Below are 20,298 nucleotides of genomic sequence, written 5' to 3'. Positions count from 1 at the left end.
TTTGAGTTAATTTTTTTCCCTCAGTAATGTACACACAGCACCCCATATTGACAGAAAAAAAAACAGAATTGTTGAAATCTTTGCAGATTAATTAAAAAAGAAAAACTGAAATATCACACAGCCATAAGTATACAGACCCTTTGCTCAGTATTTAGTAAAAGCACCCTTTTGAGCTAATACAGCCATGAGTCTTTTTGGGAATGATGTGAAGTTTTTCACACCTGGATTTGGGGATCCTCTGCCATTCCTCCTTGCAGATCCTCTCGAGTTCTGTCAGGTTGGATGGTGAATGTTGGTGACCAGCCATTTTCAGGTTATTTTCTAATAACTTTATTGGCGGTCAGATATTTATAGTAGTATGTCAAAAGACGTGACAAGGCTAAAAATAAACTAGCTTTTGGATTCAAATAGACTGTACACGATAGCGACACAGAGTAAATGTCTTTTGCGGAGCCGATTAATGATGTCATTGATCGGATTGTCGAATTATGACATTAAAACCGATTAGCCGATCAGTATAAAATGCTAATTACCGGCCGATACCGATTAAGGCGATCAGATCGGTGTGAAGTCTACCTCTGAAGTACTACTTTCCCTAGTCACTGCCTTCCTTGGTCAGTCATCATTGTTAGGACATATATACATTTTAATGTAATTATCACTACTTTCAAAAGTAGTGCAAACAGGGTTTACCGTTCCAAAATGTATGGCGATGGACTAATTGATGGACATGAGGCTTTCAATTAGCAGCTCTTCTTTCTGCTCTCCTCACCGTGCTGCCGAGTGGGGGATGTTACATTCCGGATGCAGGGGGTCAGCTGGCTCTCTCCTCTCTCGTGGGACGAATCACGTGAACGGTCACTGGAGCGCCGCCGATGCTCCCAGTAATATTCACTTCCTCCTCTTACCCCGCCGCTGGCATCACTGGTGGCACCAGCCCCATACAGACTCATGGTCCCAGACCACCTTTGCTGCTGCTGGTGGCAGTCCAAAACTGACACACCACACTGCCTTTTACTAGGAAAGTTAACACATACAGAGACAAAAACAGTTAAATAATGATGTAGTATGAGATGTTCATCAGTCACACAATCACACACAAGAGTTTTGGCTGATGTTTTTCCATGGGTTCAAAACTGGACTTGTTTAAAAACAATGAAAACAATGCCCCCAACAGACAGTGGAAGTGGTATCAGGAAACATGTCACTGAGGCTTTAAAACAGGGGTGTCAAACTCATTTTTGTCACGGGCCACATCGTAGTTATGATTTCCCTCGGAGGGCCGCTTCAACTGTGAACGCAGATAAATGAAACATTACCTCCTCTACTGTAATTAAATACAGTATACACAACACATTGATGAATAGCCAGTTTTGAAATCAGAAGCCTATAATAACATGTTTTTCAACTACAGGAAGTCCTCGATTTACGAACGAGTTCCGTTCAGACGCTGGCGACGTAACAAGATTTTCCACGTAAGTCGAATTTGACCGTTAAAGTCGAAATTTACTTCTGTTACGGGTATTGTCCCGCGTGATTGTGACAGCAAGCTCAGTGTGTGTGTGGGCGTCGATGTGCGAGTGAGACGGGACTCCGCAGGCGTCGTCCGGCGGGACTGTGAAGGAGGAAGGAGTGTGCGCCGGTGCGAGTGTGTACAGTGGCAAGTGTAGTGACGGTGACCGGGGAAGAGTAGCGATTAGCGGAGGACCCGTTGTCGTTGAATGTGCAGAGGAGCTAATAAAGCCATTAAAGCAGCCACCAGTTTGACACCTGTGCTCTAAAAAAAACACTTCATTACTTGACACAAAATATTCTAATACTCGTGTTGGCATTAATGATGAAGAGGTGAAGCACAGAATTATTAGTTAATTATGCAATATAGAGCTCAGAATTAAAAATATATTTATACAGTGGGCACAGAAAGTATTCAGACCCCTTGAATTTTTCACTTTGTTATATTGCAGCCATTTGCTAAAATCATTTTTTTCCCCCTCATTAATGTACACACAGCACCCCATATTGACAGAAAAACATTTGAAATAAAATGTTTGCAGATTTATTAAAAAGGAAAAACTGAAATATCACACAGCCATAAGTATTCAGACCTTTTCCTGTAAACTCGGGTGCTGTCCATTTCTTCTGATCATCCTTGAGATGGTTCTACACCTTTATTGGAGTCCAGCTGTGTTTGATTATACTGATTGGACTTGATTAAGAAAGCCACACACCTACCTCACTGCTCACAGTGCATGTCAGAGCAAATGAGAATCATGAGGTCAAAGGAACTGCCTTAAGAGGTCAGAGACAGAATTGTGGCAAGACACAGATCTGGCCATCGTTGCAAAAAAAAAATTTCTGCTGCACTTAAGGTTACTAAGAGCCCAGTGGCCCCATCATCCTTAAATGGAAGACGTTTGGGACGACCACAGCCCTTCCGAGAGCTGGCCATCCGGCCAAACTGAGCAATCGGGGGAGAAGAGCCTCGGTGAGAGAGGTAAGGAAAAAATTCAAAGATCACTGTGGTTGAGCTCCAGGGATGCAGTCGGGAGTTGGGAGAAAGTTCTAGAAAGTCAGGGCTTTCTGGCAGAGTGGCCCGACGGAAGCCTCTCCTCAGTGCAAGACATGAAAGCCCGCATGGAGTTTGCTAAAAAACACCTGAAGGACTCCAAGATGGTGAGAAATAAGATTCTCTTGTCTGAGAGACCAAGATGGTTGTGGCAGCATCATGCTGTGGGGGTGTTTTTCAGCTGCAAGGACAGGACAACTGGTTGCAATCAAAGGAAAGATGAATGTGGCCAAGTACAGGAATATCCTGGACCAAAACCTTCTCCAGACTGCTCAGGACCTCAGACTGGGCCGAAGGTTTACCTTCCAACCAGACAATGACCCTAAGCACACCGCTAAAATAAAAAAGGAGTGGCTTCAGAACAACTCAGTGATTGTTCTTGAATGGGCCAGCCAGAGCCCTGACTTAAACCCAATTGAGCATCTCTGGAGAGACGTGAAAATGCCCGTCCACCAACGTTCACCCTCCAACCTGACATAACTGCAGAGGATCCGCAAGGAGGAATGACAGATTTGACACACAGGAATGACACACCTATTTTCACCCAAATAGGTGTGAAAAACTGCATCATTCCCAAAAAGACTCATGGCTCATGGCTATTAGCTCAAAAGGGAACTTCTAACAAATACTGACTAAAGGGTCTGAATACTTATGGCTGTGTGATTCTTCAGTTTATCTTTTTTAATAAATCTGCAAAAATTTCAACAATACAGTTTTCTGTCAATATGGGGTGCTGTGTGTACATTAAGGAGGAAAAAAATTAACTTGAAGGATTTTAGAAAATGGCTGCAATAGAACAAAGAGTGAAAAATTTAATGGGGTCTGAATACTTTCCGTACCCACTGTAGATGTCCTGATATGGAATAGAACATACACAAAAGCAGCACCACTAACGTCAACTTGCAGCAACACACAAATATCCATTAGAAAGTGTAGCCAAGTGAAAGTGAGTCAGAAGCACTCACTTCGGTGGGACAGTAAGAAGTCACGATTTAGTGGCTAGTTTGTCAGAAACTTGTCTTGGAGCAAGTAATGTTGGTGTTGTGGTGCTGTAAAGACAATTTTTTTCCTGTATTTGTGTGGCACACCTAATCACAAGATTTAAAAAAGATGGCAGTCAGGAGGAAGTTTACTATTTAGCATATGAGATAGGAATCCTAAATAGAACCGTACATCCTAGAATTGTTGATGACATATGTCTGTGTACCATATTGTTCAATTGATCACCAGCTTCCAATGTCAGGTGCAACCTCCAGTTTCAGAGTGAACACTTCAACTTGTTGTTAACACCATTGTTCAAGCTTCTGCTCCCACTGTACAGCTTCTGGCCTGTAGAAACATGCCCTAGTACCAGTATTCCTGAAGTACCCCCAACAGCAAACTGCAAGGAACAGTCAAATGTCTTTTCTACAGCCACAAAGTACATGAGTGAAAATAAAGGACATGGTATCTGTGAACCTATTATATTTAGGACCTTTTTAGGCCACTTCCATCATATTTAAGAATTTACATTAACAATCTTATTCTGTATCAGTGTTAAGGATAAGGTTTAAATTGGTAAATCAAATATAATTTTTAGACATTTAAGACTTTCTAAAGATTTGCAGATACCCTGGAATGGGGGGACCTTTGCCCACAGAGGCAGCCATGTTGCTTCATTGACTGGAACAATTAAAACTTGGGATATAATTCTGATTGATTTACAGCTCCTAAGACAATTGGAAAGCACTGCCATGTTAACAGCATTTTCAAATTTCCTGAACACAATTTCGATCACATTCCGTTTATTCAAAACCCAGAATATGGCATGGGTTTCCTGATATTATTAGTGATGTAAAATGTGTATGTGATTAATGGATTATTCAATGTGTAAATACAGGGGCTAAAATAGGTTATTAACGTCACCATTTTTCCTCACTAAATATACTTCCAAAGGTGCTATTGACCTGAAAATTTCACCAGATGTTGGGAACAAAGCTCAGAAAGTAAGTTGTGGGTAATAATGTGAAATGACAAAGGGAAAAAGTATTGAACACACCAATTGGTATTTATTTAATACTTTGTACAAAAGCCTTTGTTTGCAATGACAGCTTCAAGACACCACCTATATGGAGAAACTAGTCTCATGCATCGCTCTGGTGTGATTTTGGTCCATTCCTCCACACAAGCAGTCTTGAAGGTTCTGTGGGCTTCTTTTATGGACCTTGAGTTTCAGTTATTTCCATAGATTTTCAATTGGATTCAAGTCAGGTGATTGGCTGGGCCATTCTAGCAGCTTTAATTTTTTTTCTTTGAAACCAATTGAGAGTTTCTTTGGCAGTATGTTTTGGATCATTATCCTGCTGAAATTTCCACCCTCGTTTCATTTTCATCATACTCCTAGGCGGCCGCAGATTTTTGTAAAGAATATGTCTGTACATTTGCCCATTCATCCATCCTTCAATAATGTGAAGTTTACCAGCAGCCCCACACCATCATGTTCCAACCTCCGAACTTTACTGTTGGTATGGTGTTTTTAGGGTGATGTGAAGTGCCATTTCTCCTCCAAATGTGGTGTGCACTATGGCATCCAAACAGTTCAATTTTGCTCTCATCCGACCAGACTATATTGTCCCAGTTTTTAACTGGCCTGTCAAAATGTTTTTCAGAAAACTTTGACATGCTTTTTTTTTTCCAGCAATGGGGTCTTGCGTGGTGAGCGTGCATACAGGCCATGGCGGCAGAGTACATTACTCACGGTTTTCCTTGTGACAACAGTACATACTAATTCCAGGTCTTTTTGAAGCTCTCCACAGGTGGTCCTTGGCTTTTGGACAACTCTTCTGATTATTCTTTGCACTCCTCTGTCAGAAATCTTGTGAGGAGCACCTGATCTAAGCAAATTTATGGTGGAATGATTGGCTTTCAGCTTACGTATTATGGCCCCAACCGTGCTCACTGGAACATTCAGAAGCTTAGATATGCGCCTATAACTAATGCCATCGTTATGTTTTGCAACAATTAGTTTGTTGAAAACTATGGTATATCAAGTATAAAAAGTATTAATTGAATGTGCAAATACCAAAGATCAGGTGACAGAACATAGTCAAGGTCAGAGAACCAACGCAAATAAAACATAAATTAGATGGCAAAACCCCAGTGCTGCTAAAGTGGCTGATGCGTCTCTGAGTCTGGTGTGTGTGCGTGTGTGTGTGTGTGTGTGTGCATGTGCATGTTTGTGGGACATCAGAATTCAGAGTTCAGGTGGGCAGAGGACAGAAGAGGTTTAGGGACAGAGAGTTTAGATTCCTGACAGCCTGATAAATAAAACTGTCTTTGAGTCGGCTAGTCCTGACCCGCAGACTCCGCAGTCTCCTCCCTGATTGCAGCAGACTGAAGAGGCTGTGTGATGGATGGGTGGCATTCCCTGCTATGCGGAGGGCTTTGCGGGGGCTTTAAATGTCCTGCAGGGAGGGAAGAGAGGTTCCGATGAACTTATCAGCTGCCCTCACTATGCGATGGAGAGTCTTGCGGCAGGATGCAGTGCAGGCTCTGTACCCCACAGTGATGCAGTTGGTCAAGATGCTCTCTATGGTCCCTCTGTAAAACAAGCACATAATGGGGGTCGGGGTTCTGACTCTTCTCAGCTTGCGCAGGAAGTAGAGACACTGGTGAGCTTTCTTGGCCAGTGATGATGTGTTGCTGGTCCAAGAGAGGTCCTCGGTTATGTGCATTCCCAGGAAATTGGTGCTGCGCAGTCTCTCCACCGGAACACCGTTGATTTTCAGTGGTGCATGTTGGGAGTGCACTCTCCTGAAGTCCACAACAATTTCCTTGGTTTTCTCCACATTTAGGGAGAGATTGTTGTCCATGCACCACAGGGCCAGGTGGCTCACCTTACTCCTGTAGTCCGTCTCATCCCCGTTGCTGATGAGACCCACCACAGTTGTCTGCAAACTTCATGAAGAGGTTGGAGCTGTATGTCGGTGTGCAGTCATAGGGCTCAACACACAACCTTGAGGGGCCCCCGTGTTCGTAGTAATGGTGCTGGATGTGTTGCTGCGGACCCGTACTGCCTGCGGTCTCCCTGTCAGAAAGTCCAGCAGCCAGTTGAACATTGAAGTGTTGAGCCCCAGCTGGACCAGTTTGTAGATCAGTTGTTGAGGGATGATGGTATTGAATGCTGAGCTGAAGTCTATGAACAGCAATCTGACATATGAGGCCTTAGAGTCCAGGTGTGTGAGGGCAGAGTGGAGGGCGGTGGAGACAGCGTCATCGGTTGACCGGTTGAACCAATATGCAAACTGGAAGCTGTCAAAGGAGGGGGAAAGGAGGGCTTGATGTGGTGCATGAGTAGGCGCTCAAAGCACTTCATCAGGATGGTAGTGAGTGCTATCGGACGGTAGTCATTGAGGCAGGAAGGAGATGACTTCTTCAGGACCGGAATGATGGTGGTGGCTTTGAAGCACGTGGGGACAACAGCCTGACTCAAGGACGTGTTAAAGATCTCCGTGAAGAAATCTGTGAGTTCAGCTGCACAGTCACTCAGAACACGACCAGGTATGTTATTCTGGCCCAGGGCTTTTCGTGTGTTGATCCTGTTGAAAGATCTTTTCACGCTGTCCCAGGTCAGTGTCAGCACTTGGTCACCAGGAGGGAGTGGCGTCTTGTGTGCAGGGGTGCTGTTGTATGCCTCAAAGCGAGCAAAGAAGTCATTGAGCTCATTTAGCAAGGATGTGGAGCTGTCGCAGGTCTGTGGTGAGGGTTTATAGTCCGTAATGGTCTGAATACCACGCCACAGACTGATTTTAGGTGGTGTCTTGGGTTTCCATGCCATCTTGCATCTCCCTTTCTTCATGTGTTCAATACTTCTTCCCTGTGTCATTTCAGATTTTTACACACAACTTAATTTCTGAGTTTATTTGTTCTACTTTCTTTGTATGTATGGATTACTTGGGTTGTTCCCAACATCTGGTTCAATTTTCAGGTCAATAGCACCTTTGGAAGTATATTTAGTGAGAAAAATGTTGACGTGTTAAATACTTATTCCAGCCGCTGTATGTAAACAGCATCATCAAAATTAGGGATGGGCAAATTTCAATTAATCAATAATTGATTGTGAGAAGGTGGTCCTTCGTGTGGCGTTGAAGCAAAATGTACTAATTGGCTGGAACCAGCACAGGCACTGTTGATTCTGGCTAAAATTGTTTGCGTTCTAAAGAAGGGAACCATAACATCAGAATTGGAAAATTGAGCTGCATCCACTCAGACCTTCATCATGGTACAACTCCTGCTAAATATATATTTTTAAATGAACATAACAATTACTACATTACTACATAATTTTCTAACCGAATATGGAGGCAGGAAAACTAAGCAAATTCCCTATCTGATCAAAATATGGCCCATGTAAACAATGTAAGTTTAATTATTTTCACTGCTTGTTTTCAAGTACTTTCCAGTATTTGGTAGCTCAGAAATAGGTAGGTGTGTCAAATTCTATGAGTCAAGGCGCAGGTGACTCCTAATAAGTCATGTCTCAAAAGGAGACCCAGACAGTGCAAACCATGATACAGCATGGGGAGTTAACAATGACATCCTTGTAACATGCTCACATAATCATGTGTTCAAATTTTGGGTTTTCTGGTATAGTAATGCCAGACAAGGTCACAAATAGACTTTGATTGACTACCGATTGGTAATGCTTGGGATATGCACTATATGTAGTATATACATTTATTATAGTTGTTAAACGATATAGACATAATCCAATAGGGATAGGGGAAATAAAATGTTACACACTATGATTAGTGTCTGTTTATATTAACAAAAAGAAAAACACTTTGCAGCAGAGCTGCAATGTCCTTGAAGGAAAGGGTCACAACAGCCGATTACGGCACAGCAGGTAACAGTTTAAAGACTAGCCAACCTCCTGTCCCACAACACAGAAAATGCACTTTCTTGCTCCTCCGCATATTGAAGCGTAATCTCAGAAGAGATTCTAATTGCTGGCTGAATTTGGATAATAACAATCAAAGCAGTCAAACTGGCAGACAGCCAAGCAGCCAGACCAGCATGGAGAAGGGAACAAAGGAACTGAGAATGCAATATAAATATATCACTCAGGGAAAGGTGCTCCTGTCACCTTCTCAAAGAAATGCAAATCACGAGCAGGAAAGGTTTCACGAGTAGTCCAGTTGCTCTCACAAAGCTTATTGTTAGACAGCAGTAGGGACCTTTCTGTCTTTTATCACAATTCAACATCATCTTGCTTACTAGGTCAATAGGCTCTTGCCACGTGGGTGTATAGATGTAAAGGGCTACTAGCTTCACTTTATCAGACGACTTCAACATGATAACGATACGGGCTGTCATGGCTATCTATTAAAAGCAAGAGGTAAAAGACTCGGGGGGGTGAGGGTCCCATCCATTATTTAGTGGCTGCTGACACAGACAAGATAGGCAAAAGCAGTAGCACCAACATGAAAGACTGGAAGGGGGGCATGCATGCATGCACTACAAGAGTGCAAACATTGCTTAGAAGGAATAACAAAAACATGGAATCTTCAAAAATATGATTTTGAGTGATTTGAATGATTACATTTTTATTGAAAACGATTACTCCAAAGAGACAAATAAGCCAGTCACTCTCTTGCCGTTGTGGAAAATCATTATACAATACAAAAAAAAAAAAGCAAAAGGAGAACACTTAGCAAAGTACTGACGAAGTCAATGACGAAGGTAAAAGCAAGCAGACGTACCGGTCTCTATCAGCGGGCCAAGAGTAGACAAAGCAGCAAGGGATGAGACACGGGATGACAGCGGCACAAAAGCCTTGCGCTGCTCCCAACAAAGCGAGCTTGCCGTCACTTTCAGCATCCTCGCTCATTACTTTCCAACTTCATCGGCATCGTTTCACAAACTAGACTTCAAGCGCTCACGTCAAGTCCTTCCTCGCCCCAAACCTTCGAGCGTGTCTACATAAAGAAAATGGATAGCGTGCACCGGCGAGTGATTCAGAGCCTCAGAAGAGGGCTTAATCTGTGAATGGCCGCGTGCTTGACTGGTTCAGAGCGATGCTGCCTTCAGGTGCCGCTCGTAAACGACCACTTCTGCAAGCCTCATGCAGGCATTATGTTGGAATCTGATAAAAACGTTAAATGATGTCGTAAATTAATTGCTGGAATGTCATCCTTTTCTATATTTTCAAGTAAGGGGATTCCGGCCAGGTTTGGGGTGAGATGTCGAACAAGATAGCTAGAGGCAGTTAAAAAAAAAAAAAAAAAAAGCAAGGCTCTATTCTTTAGACCAGTGCCTCTCAGCTGTTGTCACCCTGGGACAAGCATTTTCTCATTGTTATGATTACAAAAAAATAAGAACAATAAAGATAATTCATTGTTAAAAAATAGCCTTTAAAATATACATGTAGGTGTAGTAAACCCCCACCACAGGGAAAAAACACAATTGACACCCCCTCAAAGTTTATAATTGCCTATATTAATAGTTTAAAACCTAAATATACCACAAACTATGATCCCAAAACACATTAATCTCACAACATTAATCTTAAAACTAAATGCTTACAGATGATTTGGACCGGTAGTACACTTACAGTATATATCCACATGGGGTGAAGACTCTCTATAATTTCCACCAACAACACAGGCTAAACTCAGCTCCTCCCTTACATACAAACATGTTGAGGTATAGCACTTTAAAATAATTGCTTGACACCAATTGGTATTTTCTTATCTACTATCTTAAGAGCATTATTGAGATCACAAAAACCACAAAAATGAGTTTTCAGCAAATAGCCATGGATATAATCCAAAGAAAAAAACACAAATAGGTGAATTCTTGACTAGTCAACTGCGAGGCAGGGGTTTCTTGTATTGTATCACATTTTTAAACATAACTACACACACTTACATGATTAAAGTGTCTTTCGGGGCACCTTATTAAGATATGAGGATGGACATGACAACTGCACATGAAAACAATATCCATCCATTCATTTTCTACACCGCTTATCCTCACTAGGGTCGCGGGTATGCTGGAGCCTATCTTGCTTGCACTGTACGCTGTTTTCATTGTACTTTTTCTTTTTTTTCTTTTTGCTTTGAATGTTTATAAGCAGTTTTTTCTTTGTTTTTAAATGCGTTTAATCATGTAAAGCACATTGAGTTACCTTGTGTATGAAATGTGCTATATAAATACATTCGCTTTGCTTTGCTAATCACAATATGCATAACAACCTCAATTTCAAGTTTCAGCCTCATCACTCAATTTGATCCTCTTTTTACTTACAAGACATTCTTAGCTAACTCTTCCTTCAAAATACCCCCTACTCCATTTCCTTTCCCATCTACACCATGGTAAAATATTTTGAACCTTACCCCTAATCATCATGTCAACCAACTCCTGAGCGTTTCCTGTCATAGTCCTAACATTCAAAATCCCCACATTCAGTTCTAGGCTCTGTCCTTTTTTCTTCTCTTTCTGCCTAAGAACCTGCTTTCCACCTCTCCTTCCTCTTTGAGACACAGTAGCTGAATTTCCACTGGTAGGTTAACGGCGCCGGTGGCGGATGTTGTTAACCCATCCGGTATGGAATTCTTTGGATGAACGCTCATATTTGTTTGGCAAAGTTTTTGCTCTTCCTGACCCAACCCTCTGCATTTATCCGGGCTTGGGACCAGCCTACAGTTTGCACTGGCTTGTGTTGCAGCCATAAAATTCTAAGTTAATGATTATTTGCTAAAAACAATACCGTTTATCAGTTTGAACATTAAATATCTTGTCTTTGTAGTGTATTGAATTAAATATAGGTTGAACATGATTTGCAAATCATTGTATTCCGTTTTTATTTATGTTTAACACAATGTCCCAACTTCATTGGAATTGGGGTTGTATAATGGCCATCAGCCATTCGCTTTTTTTCGCTATTGGGTGTCCGGCCCGGTACATATCTCCCACGAATAACGGGGGTCCACTGTACATACTTCAATAGAATGTAAAGAAATGAAACACTTTTGGTCACATTTTTTGCTTCAATTCAATGGACGTTGTTCTTCTCCTTCTGGTTTGTGCGCCTTTGCCACCTGAGGACACTGTAATACAGACATACAGATGTACTGTGCATGGAGCAGGTCTCACCTACTCAGTAAACCGCAGTAACATTAGTCATTTCTTTTCAGAACATAAAAAAAATATATCCCTACGAGTATTGTTACATTTTCAATCTCTTTTGCTCCTCCCATTTGTATTAAAATATCCGTTGCTTATGGGGTTATAATACCGCAACACCAATACTATTCGTCTATGGTGTTTTCCAATTATGGATTAGGATTAGGCTAACGGACTTTAAGGTAAAGTTGTGGGGTTGTTTTAGATACACAATATGTAGTTCACTTTGTTTTATATTTGGAATGAAAATAAATCGCCTGAAAATAAAAATAAGCCTCTTTTTTTTAAGTTGTGTACTATCTGCCAAAATGCTGTTTGTTGTAAAGTGACTGTGAGTTAAGTTTACTGCCACCATACAGCGCTCGCAAACTCATAAAATCTAGTCACTCATATCTCAAGGCATTAGTGTATATCATTATCATCATCATCATATTGTTTTCATGGCAGCACGGTGGACGACTGGTTAGCACATCCACCTCACAGTTCTGAGGACCCGGGTTCAAATCCGGCCTCGCCTGTGTGGAGTTTGCATGTTCTTCCCGTGCCTGCGTGGGTTTTCTCCGGGTACTTCGGTTTCCTCTCACATCCCCAAAAAAACATGCACGGTAGTTTAATTGAACACTCTAAATTGTCCGTAGGTTTGAATGTGAGTGTGAATGGTTGTTTGTTTATATGTGCCCTGTGATTGGCTGGCAACCAGTTCAGGGTGTACCCCGCCTCCATATTGCCGAGTTGCGGTCCACTCAGCGGGGAAAGCCTCCCGACTTCCTCCGCGGCTGTTACGTCACCATTTCCAAATATGGGATGGCCGCACCCCAGTTGCCATTGTCTTTGCGCTTTACAAAAGCAACAAGGCCTCCTCAAATTAGACGCTATTTCAAATGAATGCCTGGTACTCGATAGTAATTTCCAAACAAATATGAGCGTTCATCCAAAGAATTCCATACCGGATGGGTTAACAACATCCACCACCGGTGCCGTTAACCTACCAGTGGAAATTCAGCTACTGTGGCGCAAAGACGAAGAAGGAGAGGTGGAAAGCAGGTTCTTAGGCAGAAAGAGAAGAAAGCACAGAGCCTAGAACTGAATGTGAGGATTTGGAATGGTGGGACGAGGACAGGAAAAGCTCAGGAGTTGGTTGACATGATGATTAGGAGAAAGGTTGATATATTGTGTGTCCAGGAGAGCAGTCAGGCCAGACGTTTAGGGGTAGGGTTCAAAATATTTTACTGTGGTGTAGATGGGAAAATAAATGGAGTAGGGGGTATTTTAAAGGAAGAGTTAGCTCAGAATGTCTTGTAACTAAAAAGAGTATCCGATTGAGTGATGAGGCTGAAACTTGAAATTGAGGTGTTATGCATATTGTGATTAGCAAAGCAAAGCAAATTTATTTATATAGCACATTTCATACACAAGGTAACTCAATGTGTTTTACATGATTAAAAGCATTAAAAAACTAAGAAAAAACTGCTTATAAACATTTAAAACAAAGAGGGGGAAAAAGTACAATTAAAACAGCGTACAGTGAGAGAAATATCATTTAAATGTTGAAATGCACTAAAAAGCATGAGAAAAAAAGATGAGTTTTTAACCTGGACTTAAAAACATTCACACTTGGGGCTGATGTACTTCTGTTGGCAACTTATTCCATTTGTGTGCAGCATAATAGCTAAATGCTGCTTCACCATGTTTGCTTTGGACTCTGTGCTCCACTATTTGACCTGAGTCTGTCAATCTCAGAGCCCTACTGGGTTTATTTATCATTTGCATTTATTTCATGTATTCAGGACCTAAACCATTTAGTGATTTATAGACCAGTAGCAGAACTTTAAAATATATTCTAATGCCACTGTGAGCCAGTGTAAAGACTTTAGAATTGGAGTAATATGATCTGATCTCTTTGTTCAGTTCAGAACCTGAGCTGCAACATTCGGAATGAGTGGCTATCCCCTTCAGGTAGGATGTGACCGAGAGGTGAAAGAGAAATTCTGAAAGGAGCTCGAAGAAGTAGTTCTGAGCATCCCAGACAGAGAGAGTTGTGCTTGGTGCACATTGGTGCAACATAATAAACATGTTGGTGAAGGAAACCGGACTGATGAAGAAATTATAGCTAAGTTTCGCATCCAGGAAAGGAACTTGGAGGGACAGATGGTAGACTTTTCAAAAAGGATGGAAATGGCTGTAGTGAACACTCTCGTACTCCATAAGGTGATCTACAGGAACGGAGGGAGAAGCACACAGGTGGATTACATCAAGTGCAGACAATGTAATCTGAAGGAGGTTACTGACTGTAAAGTAGTAGTAGCGGAGAGTGTGGCTAGACAACATACGATGGTGGTGTGTCAGATGACTCAGGTGGTGGGGAGGAAGATTAAGAAGACAAAGGCAGAGCTGAGAACCATGTGTTGGAAGCTGAAAAAGGAAGAGCGTTTTGCAGCTTTACGAGAAGAGGTGAGACAGGCTTTCGGTGGACAGGAGGAGCTTCCAAAAGACTCGACCACTACAGCCAAGGTGATCAGAGAGACAGGCAGCAGAGTACTTTCTGTATCTTATGGTAGGAATGGGGAGAAGGAGACTTGGTGGTGGAACCTCAAAGTACAGGAAATCATACAAAGAATGAGATTAGCTAAGAAGTGGGACACTGAAATGACTAAGGAGAGGAGAAAGGAATACATGGAGATGTGACAGAGAGCGAAGGTAGAGGTGGCCAAACAAGAGACATATGAGGACATGTATGCCAGCTTGTACTCTAAAAAAGGAGAAAAGGAACTATAAAAGTTGGCCAGACAGAGTGATAAGAGATGGGAGGTATGTGCAGCAGGTTAGAGTGATTAAGGATAGAGATGGAAATGTGCTGACTGGTGCCTGTAATGTGCTGGGTAGATGGAAAGAATACTTTTGAGGCATTGATGAATGAGGAACATGGGAGAGAATGAAGAGTACAAGAGGCAAGTGTGGTGGACCAGGATGTAGCAATGATTCGTAAGGGGGAAGTTAGAAAGGCACTTAAGAGGATGAAAAATGGAAAGGCAGTTGGTCCTGATGACATTCCTGAGGAGGTATGGAAGCATCTAGTTGAGGTGACTGTGGAGTTTTTGACCAGGTTGTTCAACAGAATTGTAGCGGGTGAGAAGATGCCTGAGGAATGGAGGAAAGGTGTGCTTGTGCACATGTTTAAGAACCAGGGCGATGTGCACAGTTGTGGGAACTATAGAGGAATACAGTTGATGAATCACACAATGAAGTTATGGGAAAGAGTAGTGGAGCCTTGACTTAGGACAGAAGTGAGCATTTGGGAGCAACAGTATGGTTTCATGCCTAGAAAGAGTACCAAAGATGCATTATTTGCCTTGAGGGTGTTGATGGAGACGTACAGAAAAGGTCAGAAGGAGCTACAGTACATTTTGTCCTTGTAGATCTAGAGAAAGGCCATGACAGAGTACCAAGAGAGGAACTGTGGTACTGCATGCGGCAGTCCGGAGTGGCAAAGATGTAGTACAGGACATGTATGAGGACAGCAGAACAGCAGTGAGGTGTGCTGCAGGTGTGACAGAAGACTTTATGGTGGAGGTGGGACTCCATCAGGGACCAGCACCGAGCCCCTTCCTGTTTGCAGTGGTGATGGATAGGCTGACAGATAAGGTTAGACTGGAATCCCCGTGGACCATGATGTTCATAGATGATATTGTGATCTGCAGTGAAAGCAGGGAACAGGTGGAGGAACAGTTAGAAAGGTGTAGGCATGCACTGGAAAGGACAGGAATGAAAATTAGTCGAAATAAAACAGAATATATGTGCATGAATGAGACGGGTGGAGGGGGAAGAGTGAGGCTACAGGGAGAAGAGATAGCGAGGGTGGACGACTTTAAATACTTGGGGTCAACAGTCAGGGCAATGGTGAGTGTGGTAAGGAAGTGAAGAAACGGGTCCAAGCAGGTTCGAAAAGGTGGAGGAAAGTGTCAAGTGTGTTATGTGACAGAAGAGTGAAGGGCAAAGTTTATAAAACAGTGATGGAGGCCAGCCATGCTGTACGGATTAGAGAGAATTCTTTTTCATCCATCCATCTATCCATTTTCTGAGCCGCTTCTCCTCACTAGGGTCGCGGGCGTCCTGGAGCCTATCTCAGCTATCATCGGGCAGGAGGCAGGGCACACCCTGAACTGGTTCCCAGCCAATCGCAGGGCACATACAAACAAACAACCATTTGCGCTCACATTCACACCTATGGGCAATTTAGAGTTGTCAATTAACATACCATGCATGGTTTTTTTTGGGATGTGGGAGGAAACCGGAGTGCCCGGAGAAAACCCACGCAGGCACGGGGAGAACATGCAAACTCCACACAGGCGGGGCCGGGATTGAACCCCGGTCCTCAGAACTGTGAGGCAGACGCTCTAACCAGTTTTTTACCGTGCCGCCAATTATTTTTCATTTTAACATAAATTATGGAATCTGGAAGACTGAAGAGTACAATAAGGCAAGATAAACAAATTTCCTTCACGCAGAAAAACATTTATTTACACCGCTCAAGTAAAGCGGTGTAAATAAATGTTTGTACATCAAATGTTGATGTACAAATTTAAGATTAAAATTAAATTTGCCTCATTTCTTTGCTTTTTTGTTCTGGCCTCCAATTTGAGCCAGGCCCATCTCCACCTGCACCTGAGGCCTGCTTCAAGCTGTGCCACATGAATAGCATACTCCTCTTTAAGCACTCTCATTCTGGAAAAGAATTTAATAAAATAATTGTCTGTTTCACTTTATTTTCGCTATTAACAACTTCAACTGGGACCACAACCAGAACCACGACCCGCAGCACCTCAATGCCAAAATACAAAAGACCAGTGCCACATATATAACACTGGCAACAAAATTACTTGAGTAAAAAGTACACAGTGAAATAATTACTCAAGTACTGAGTAAATAGCACAAACAATAAAAATATTAAAATAAACAACAAAAACATTTGCAATTTACTACATGGTGTTTTCTCAAGTTATAAGTAGGCTGAAATATCCACATTTAGGCAGACAGTGCCAGACAAATACTACAATACATGAAAGCTGTTGTTTTTGTTCGTCTAATGTAAACAAGAGTAGCGCCCCGGTGCCTTCACGGTAACGACGATCTTGCCAAAATGGCCGCTACGTAGGCACGACAATCAGCCGGGCTGGCTTATCTAGTTTTAATACCTATGCCCGGAAAGCCCAATAGAAAACGTTGTGTGAGGTCCTGTGACTTTCTTGTGTCGTTTGATTGGTGAACTAGACTTAAACGTCACTAGCGCTTAAATTAGAAACAGCGCCCAATGCGGAAGTTGAAGTTGTAATGTCGTGCACGAAATAGTTGATAACCAATAATTGATCAATAAAAGTGCCGATCAGCATTTAGATCATTGTAACGGAGTAAAAGCACCGTTACTTCTTAGCAGCAGAAGCGGCGGAAGTGTTTTTTCTGGTTTCGTCAACTCCTGTGACATATCCGCCAACAGCGAACACCCCGCCCAAGGCAAAAGAAATCGAATCTAAACGATTTACGTAGATGTCCTATTTTGAGTTCAAAACGGCGAATTTCGCCGAAAGCAGACTGATTTGCATGTATATAATTTAGTTCAGACAATAAATGCCCTGGCCACTATTTGGGGAGATTACGGTAAATTTGCCTTCCTCATCTTCTGGATGCTGGAAAGCTTCCCACAGGTCCATTGTGACACGAAAGGCCTCTATGTACCCGCGCGGCCGACAGCACCCGCATTGCATCACGTGACCAACGTATTGGCCTGCACGGGCCCTACGCATCACCTGACACGCAAACGGCAACAATTGTTGCTGCTTGTAGAATGCCGCGGAGATCATCTCTCGTGATTGGTCCATTTTAGTCACATGCTGTGATGACGTACTCAGCGTTCCCCTTGGTTCTACATACCATCGACGCCGCCGCTATCTTGATCCATTTTTCAGCATAATTAAACGTATCATCTGGTCATCTAGGTCCTTTTGTTCTAGCAGACACTGTTGCACGGTCGCCATTGTTGTTGCTTTGTTCTTATTTCCGGCTACCGGAAATGGCCAAAAAATGCAGAGGAAACTCCACCCTGCGGTGGCCTAGCTAATACCAGCCATAGCGACACCCCCCGACTTGGAGGAGAACTGCAGTACATTTTCAAAACTGCATGATTGGGCTCGACTATAAAGGCAAACTGCTCGCAGGATAGCCGCAGTGAAGTCAGCGCGGTCGCCGCCCGTGCGAATATAAAGAAGCCTCAACTGTGCAAGGATGCCTTTTTTTTTTTTCCCCCCAAATAGGGGCTAGCACATTTGGTGGAAACAGGTTGTTGCAGGACTTTGGTGACAGCTGGAGGTGCTGGAAGTGGTGCCACGACCGACAGTGGGCTGCTCCTGCTGCCGAATCTCATTACCACAAAATCATATGTAAATATACGTGTTGTTTTTGTTCGTGGTCAATACACAGCACGTATATTAATATGGTATATATAAGAGCGTAAATCCAAAGACCTACTACAGTCAATAAGAGAAATATTTGTTTTGTATTTTCTGCAGTAGAGTACACAGTTTGCCTACATAATTTTACTATTATTTTGAACAGGTTTAAATGTTATTTATTAGAAGCAGATTGTGTATAAAGTGTCTTTGTACTTGACGCATTTAGGATCGAATTCACTGGCAAATACTAGAAAAAAATGTCAGGTTCATAGTTATTTTCATTGTCGATATATTTTGTGTAAAGAGGAATGGTTATTGTTTGATTGGATGCTGCTTTAATGATTCTGAACGGCAATTATTTAAACAATTATATTTATAATTAAGTTTCTTTTGTAGACTTTATACATACATTTTTCTATCTTGTATAGGCCATTTTTTTTAAACGAGGCAGGAAGTAATTTGCATCTCCCGAGCTGCCACCCGAAGTGCCGCAACAACCTGCTGCTCGCTTTTTTTTTCAAACTGTGATGAAAATTTAAGCGAAAAAAAAACAAATAGTACATTTAGGCTCGTCGTACTATTGCTTTATCCAGTAAAATTAAAAAGTTCATACTGCAACTTTAATTTAAACGCACGAGTTTAACTTGTATTAGTTATTTTTTTCGAATCGTTGAGGTATTAGTCGGCACGAGTTTAACTTGTATTAGTTATTTTTTTCGAATCGTGGAGGTATTAGTCGCGGATTTTCTTAGGTTTGCAGTTGGAATTATGGATTCATAACAACAGAACAGCTCGTCTCTCTACAGTATTTCTGCTTTATGAGTTCATCACTTGATGTAACAACACTTTTTTGGTTCGTATGTAACGCCTCGCCGCTCAGACATCTTAAAAATGCTTGGCTCAAATGTTCACATTTTCGTTACCTCGCCGTGTAAGTTCCACAACTGACGTTTCATTCCGGACCGAACACCACCAACACTCTCGGCTCAATAAACAAAAGTAAGCCTACTTTCTTTTAGACTCTTGAAGCTTGAAGGTCTGCCGGGAATTACATTTGCCTGCGGCTTCTTTGTTGTGGTTGCTGGAGCTGACGTCTCGCGAGACAGTCATGACGTATCGCGACATTTATTGGACGATTACCAACAGGATTTACTGTACGGAAACAGCAATAATCATAAAACACCATCATGAAATCTGTCTTTCAAACCTACCAAATTATACATTTATAAAATAATATAATATGAATATGCTGACGTGCATAATATGCAAATTTAATGTATATATAGATTTACGTTGACATCAAACTCCAAGTGAAATAATCAACATTGCCAGTAATGTAGATGTGATGCAAATGTATAATGTATAATAAGAAAGATATTTCATTTTGCAAATAAATATTTTTTTTTTAAGGAATAAAGTGCCTACGAAAGTATTTGCTTGTCATTGTACATATCGCTTCTTAAATAAGAATAATAAATACAACTACAAAATAACATGAAAATATGAATTTCGGGGGGGAAAAAATAGTAAAATAAAACGTATCCAGTAGGAATACCAAACAAAATCAGATGAAAAATTGGAATTGCTGCAGTCCAGGTCCGATTGTCAAGCGACACCCTCGGGCTCACGTGTGTTTGGAGTTGAGTAGCTTCTCAAGTATTTCCAAGGCTTCCTGGAGCTCCTCAGCCGTCAGGCCGTTTAGTTCCGGCAGCTCGTCGGGAGGCAGCCTCCTCGCCCGGCCCGCCTCCCATCGGCTGTGGCCCGGGGCGGTGTGGATGCCGCGTAGCCTCCACTGCAGCCAGTCGCGGCGCTCCTGCACCTGCCTGCCCTCCCCGACGTCGTGCATGAGCTGCACCTCACTCACCGTCCTTTTCCTAGACAACATGCGTGTTGTCATTAAGTGAGAGGACAATGGCGTTTGAATTCATACTTGAAGGTTTTTGTTTTTTTTTTACCTGAGGGGCCGTCCTTCGGTGACAATGAAGTGCAAAATGCACAGAGAGATGAGGACGACTTGACATTGAAAACTTCTCATGATGAACTTAATAACAAAAAAATAAATAATAAAAACTCACATCAAAAATCACAAATCAATGCACATCAACTCACGTCTGCTATATAATC

The 20,298-nt window shown here is 42.2% G+C and overlaps 1 protein-coding gene across 5 annotated transcripts in view; it reads right to left on the bottom strand.

Annotated features, from left to right (window-relative positions):
• Positions 1 to 19,448, bottom strand: part of LOC133477829 (BTB/POZ domain-containing protein 10-like) — a 49,953-nt gene extending 30,505 nt beyond the window's left edge. Inside the window, exons 1-2 of one of the 5 annotated variants that reach the window (XM_061773028.1) lie at positions 19,184 to 19,448; positions 773 to 1,017 (exon numbers count right to left, since the gene is read on the bottom strand). In XM_061773028.1, the coding sequence (XP_061629012.1) occupies positions 773 to 1,017; positions 19,184 to 19,299 (361 nt within the window). In that variant the 5' untranslated portion in view covers positions 19,300 to 19,448. Of the gene's footprint in view, positions 1 to 693; positions 1,018 to 9,306; positions 9,700 to 19,097 lie in introns of those variants that run through there. The other 4 variants (XM_061773030.1, XM_061773029.1, XM_061773027.1 and 1 more) reach the window with 4 other exon arrangements.
• Between the last annotated feature and the right edge of the window lie 850 nt (positions 19,449 to 20,298).

Source organism: Phyllopteryx taeniolatus, chromosome 5 (assembly GCF_024500385.1).
Source record: "Phyllopteryx taeniolatus isolate TA_2022b chromosome 5, UOR_Ptae_1.2, whole genome shotgun sequence".
NCBI classification, from domain to species: Eukaryota; Metazoa; Chordata; class Actinopteri; order Syngnathiformes; family Syngnathidae; genus Phyllopteryx; species Phyllopteryx taeniolatus.
Note: the sequence above shows the minus strand (reverse complement) of the source record. Positions and strands in the feature narration are given on the sequence as shown.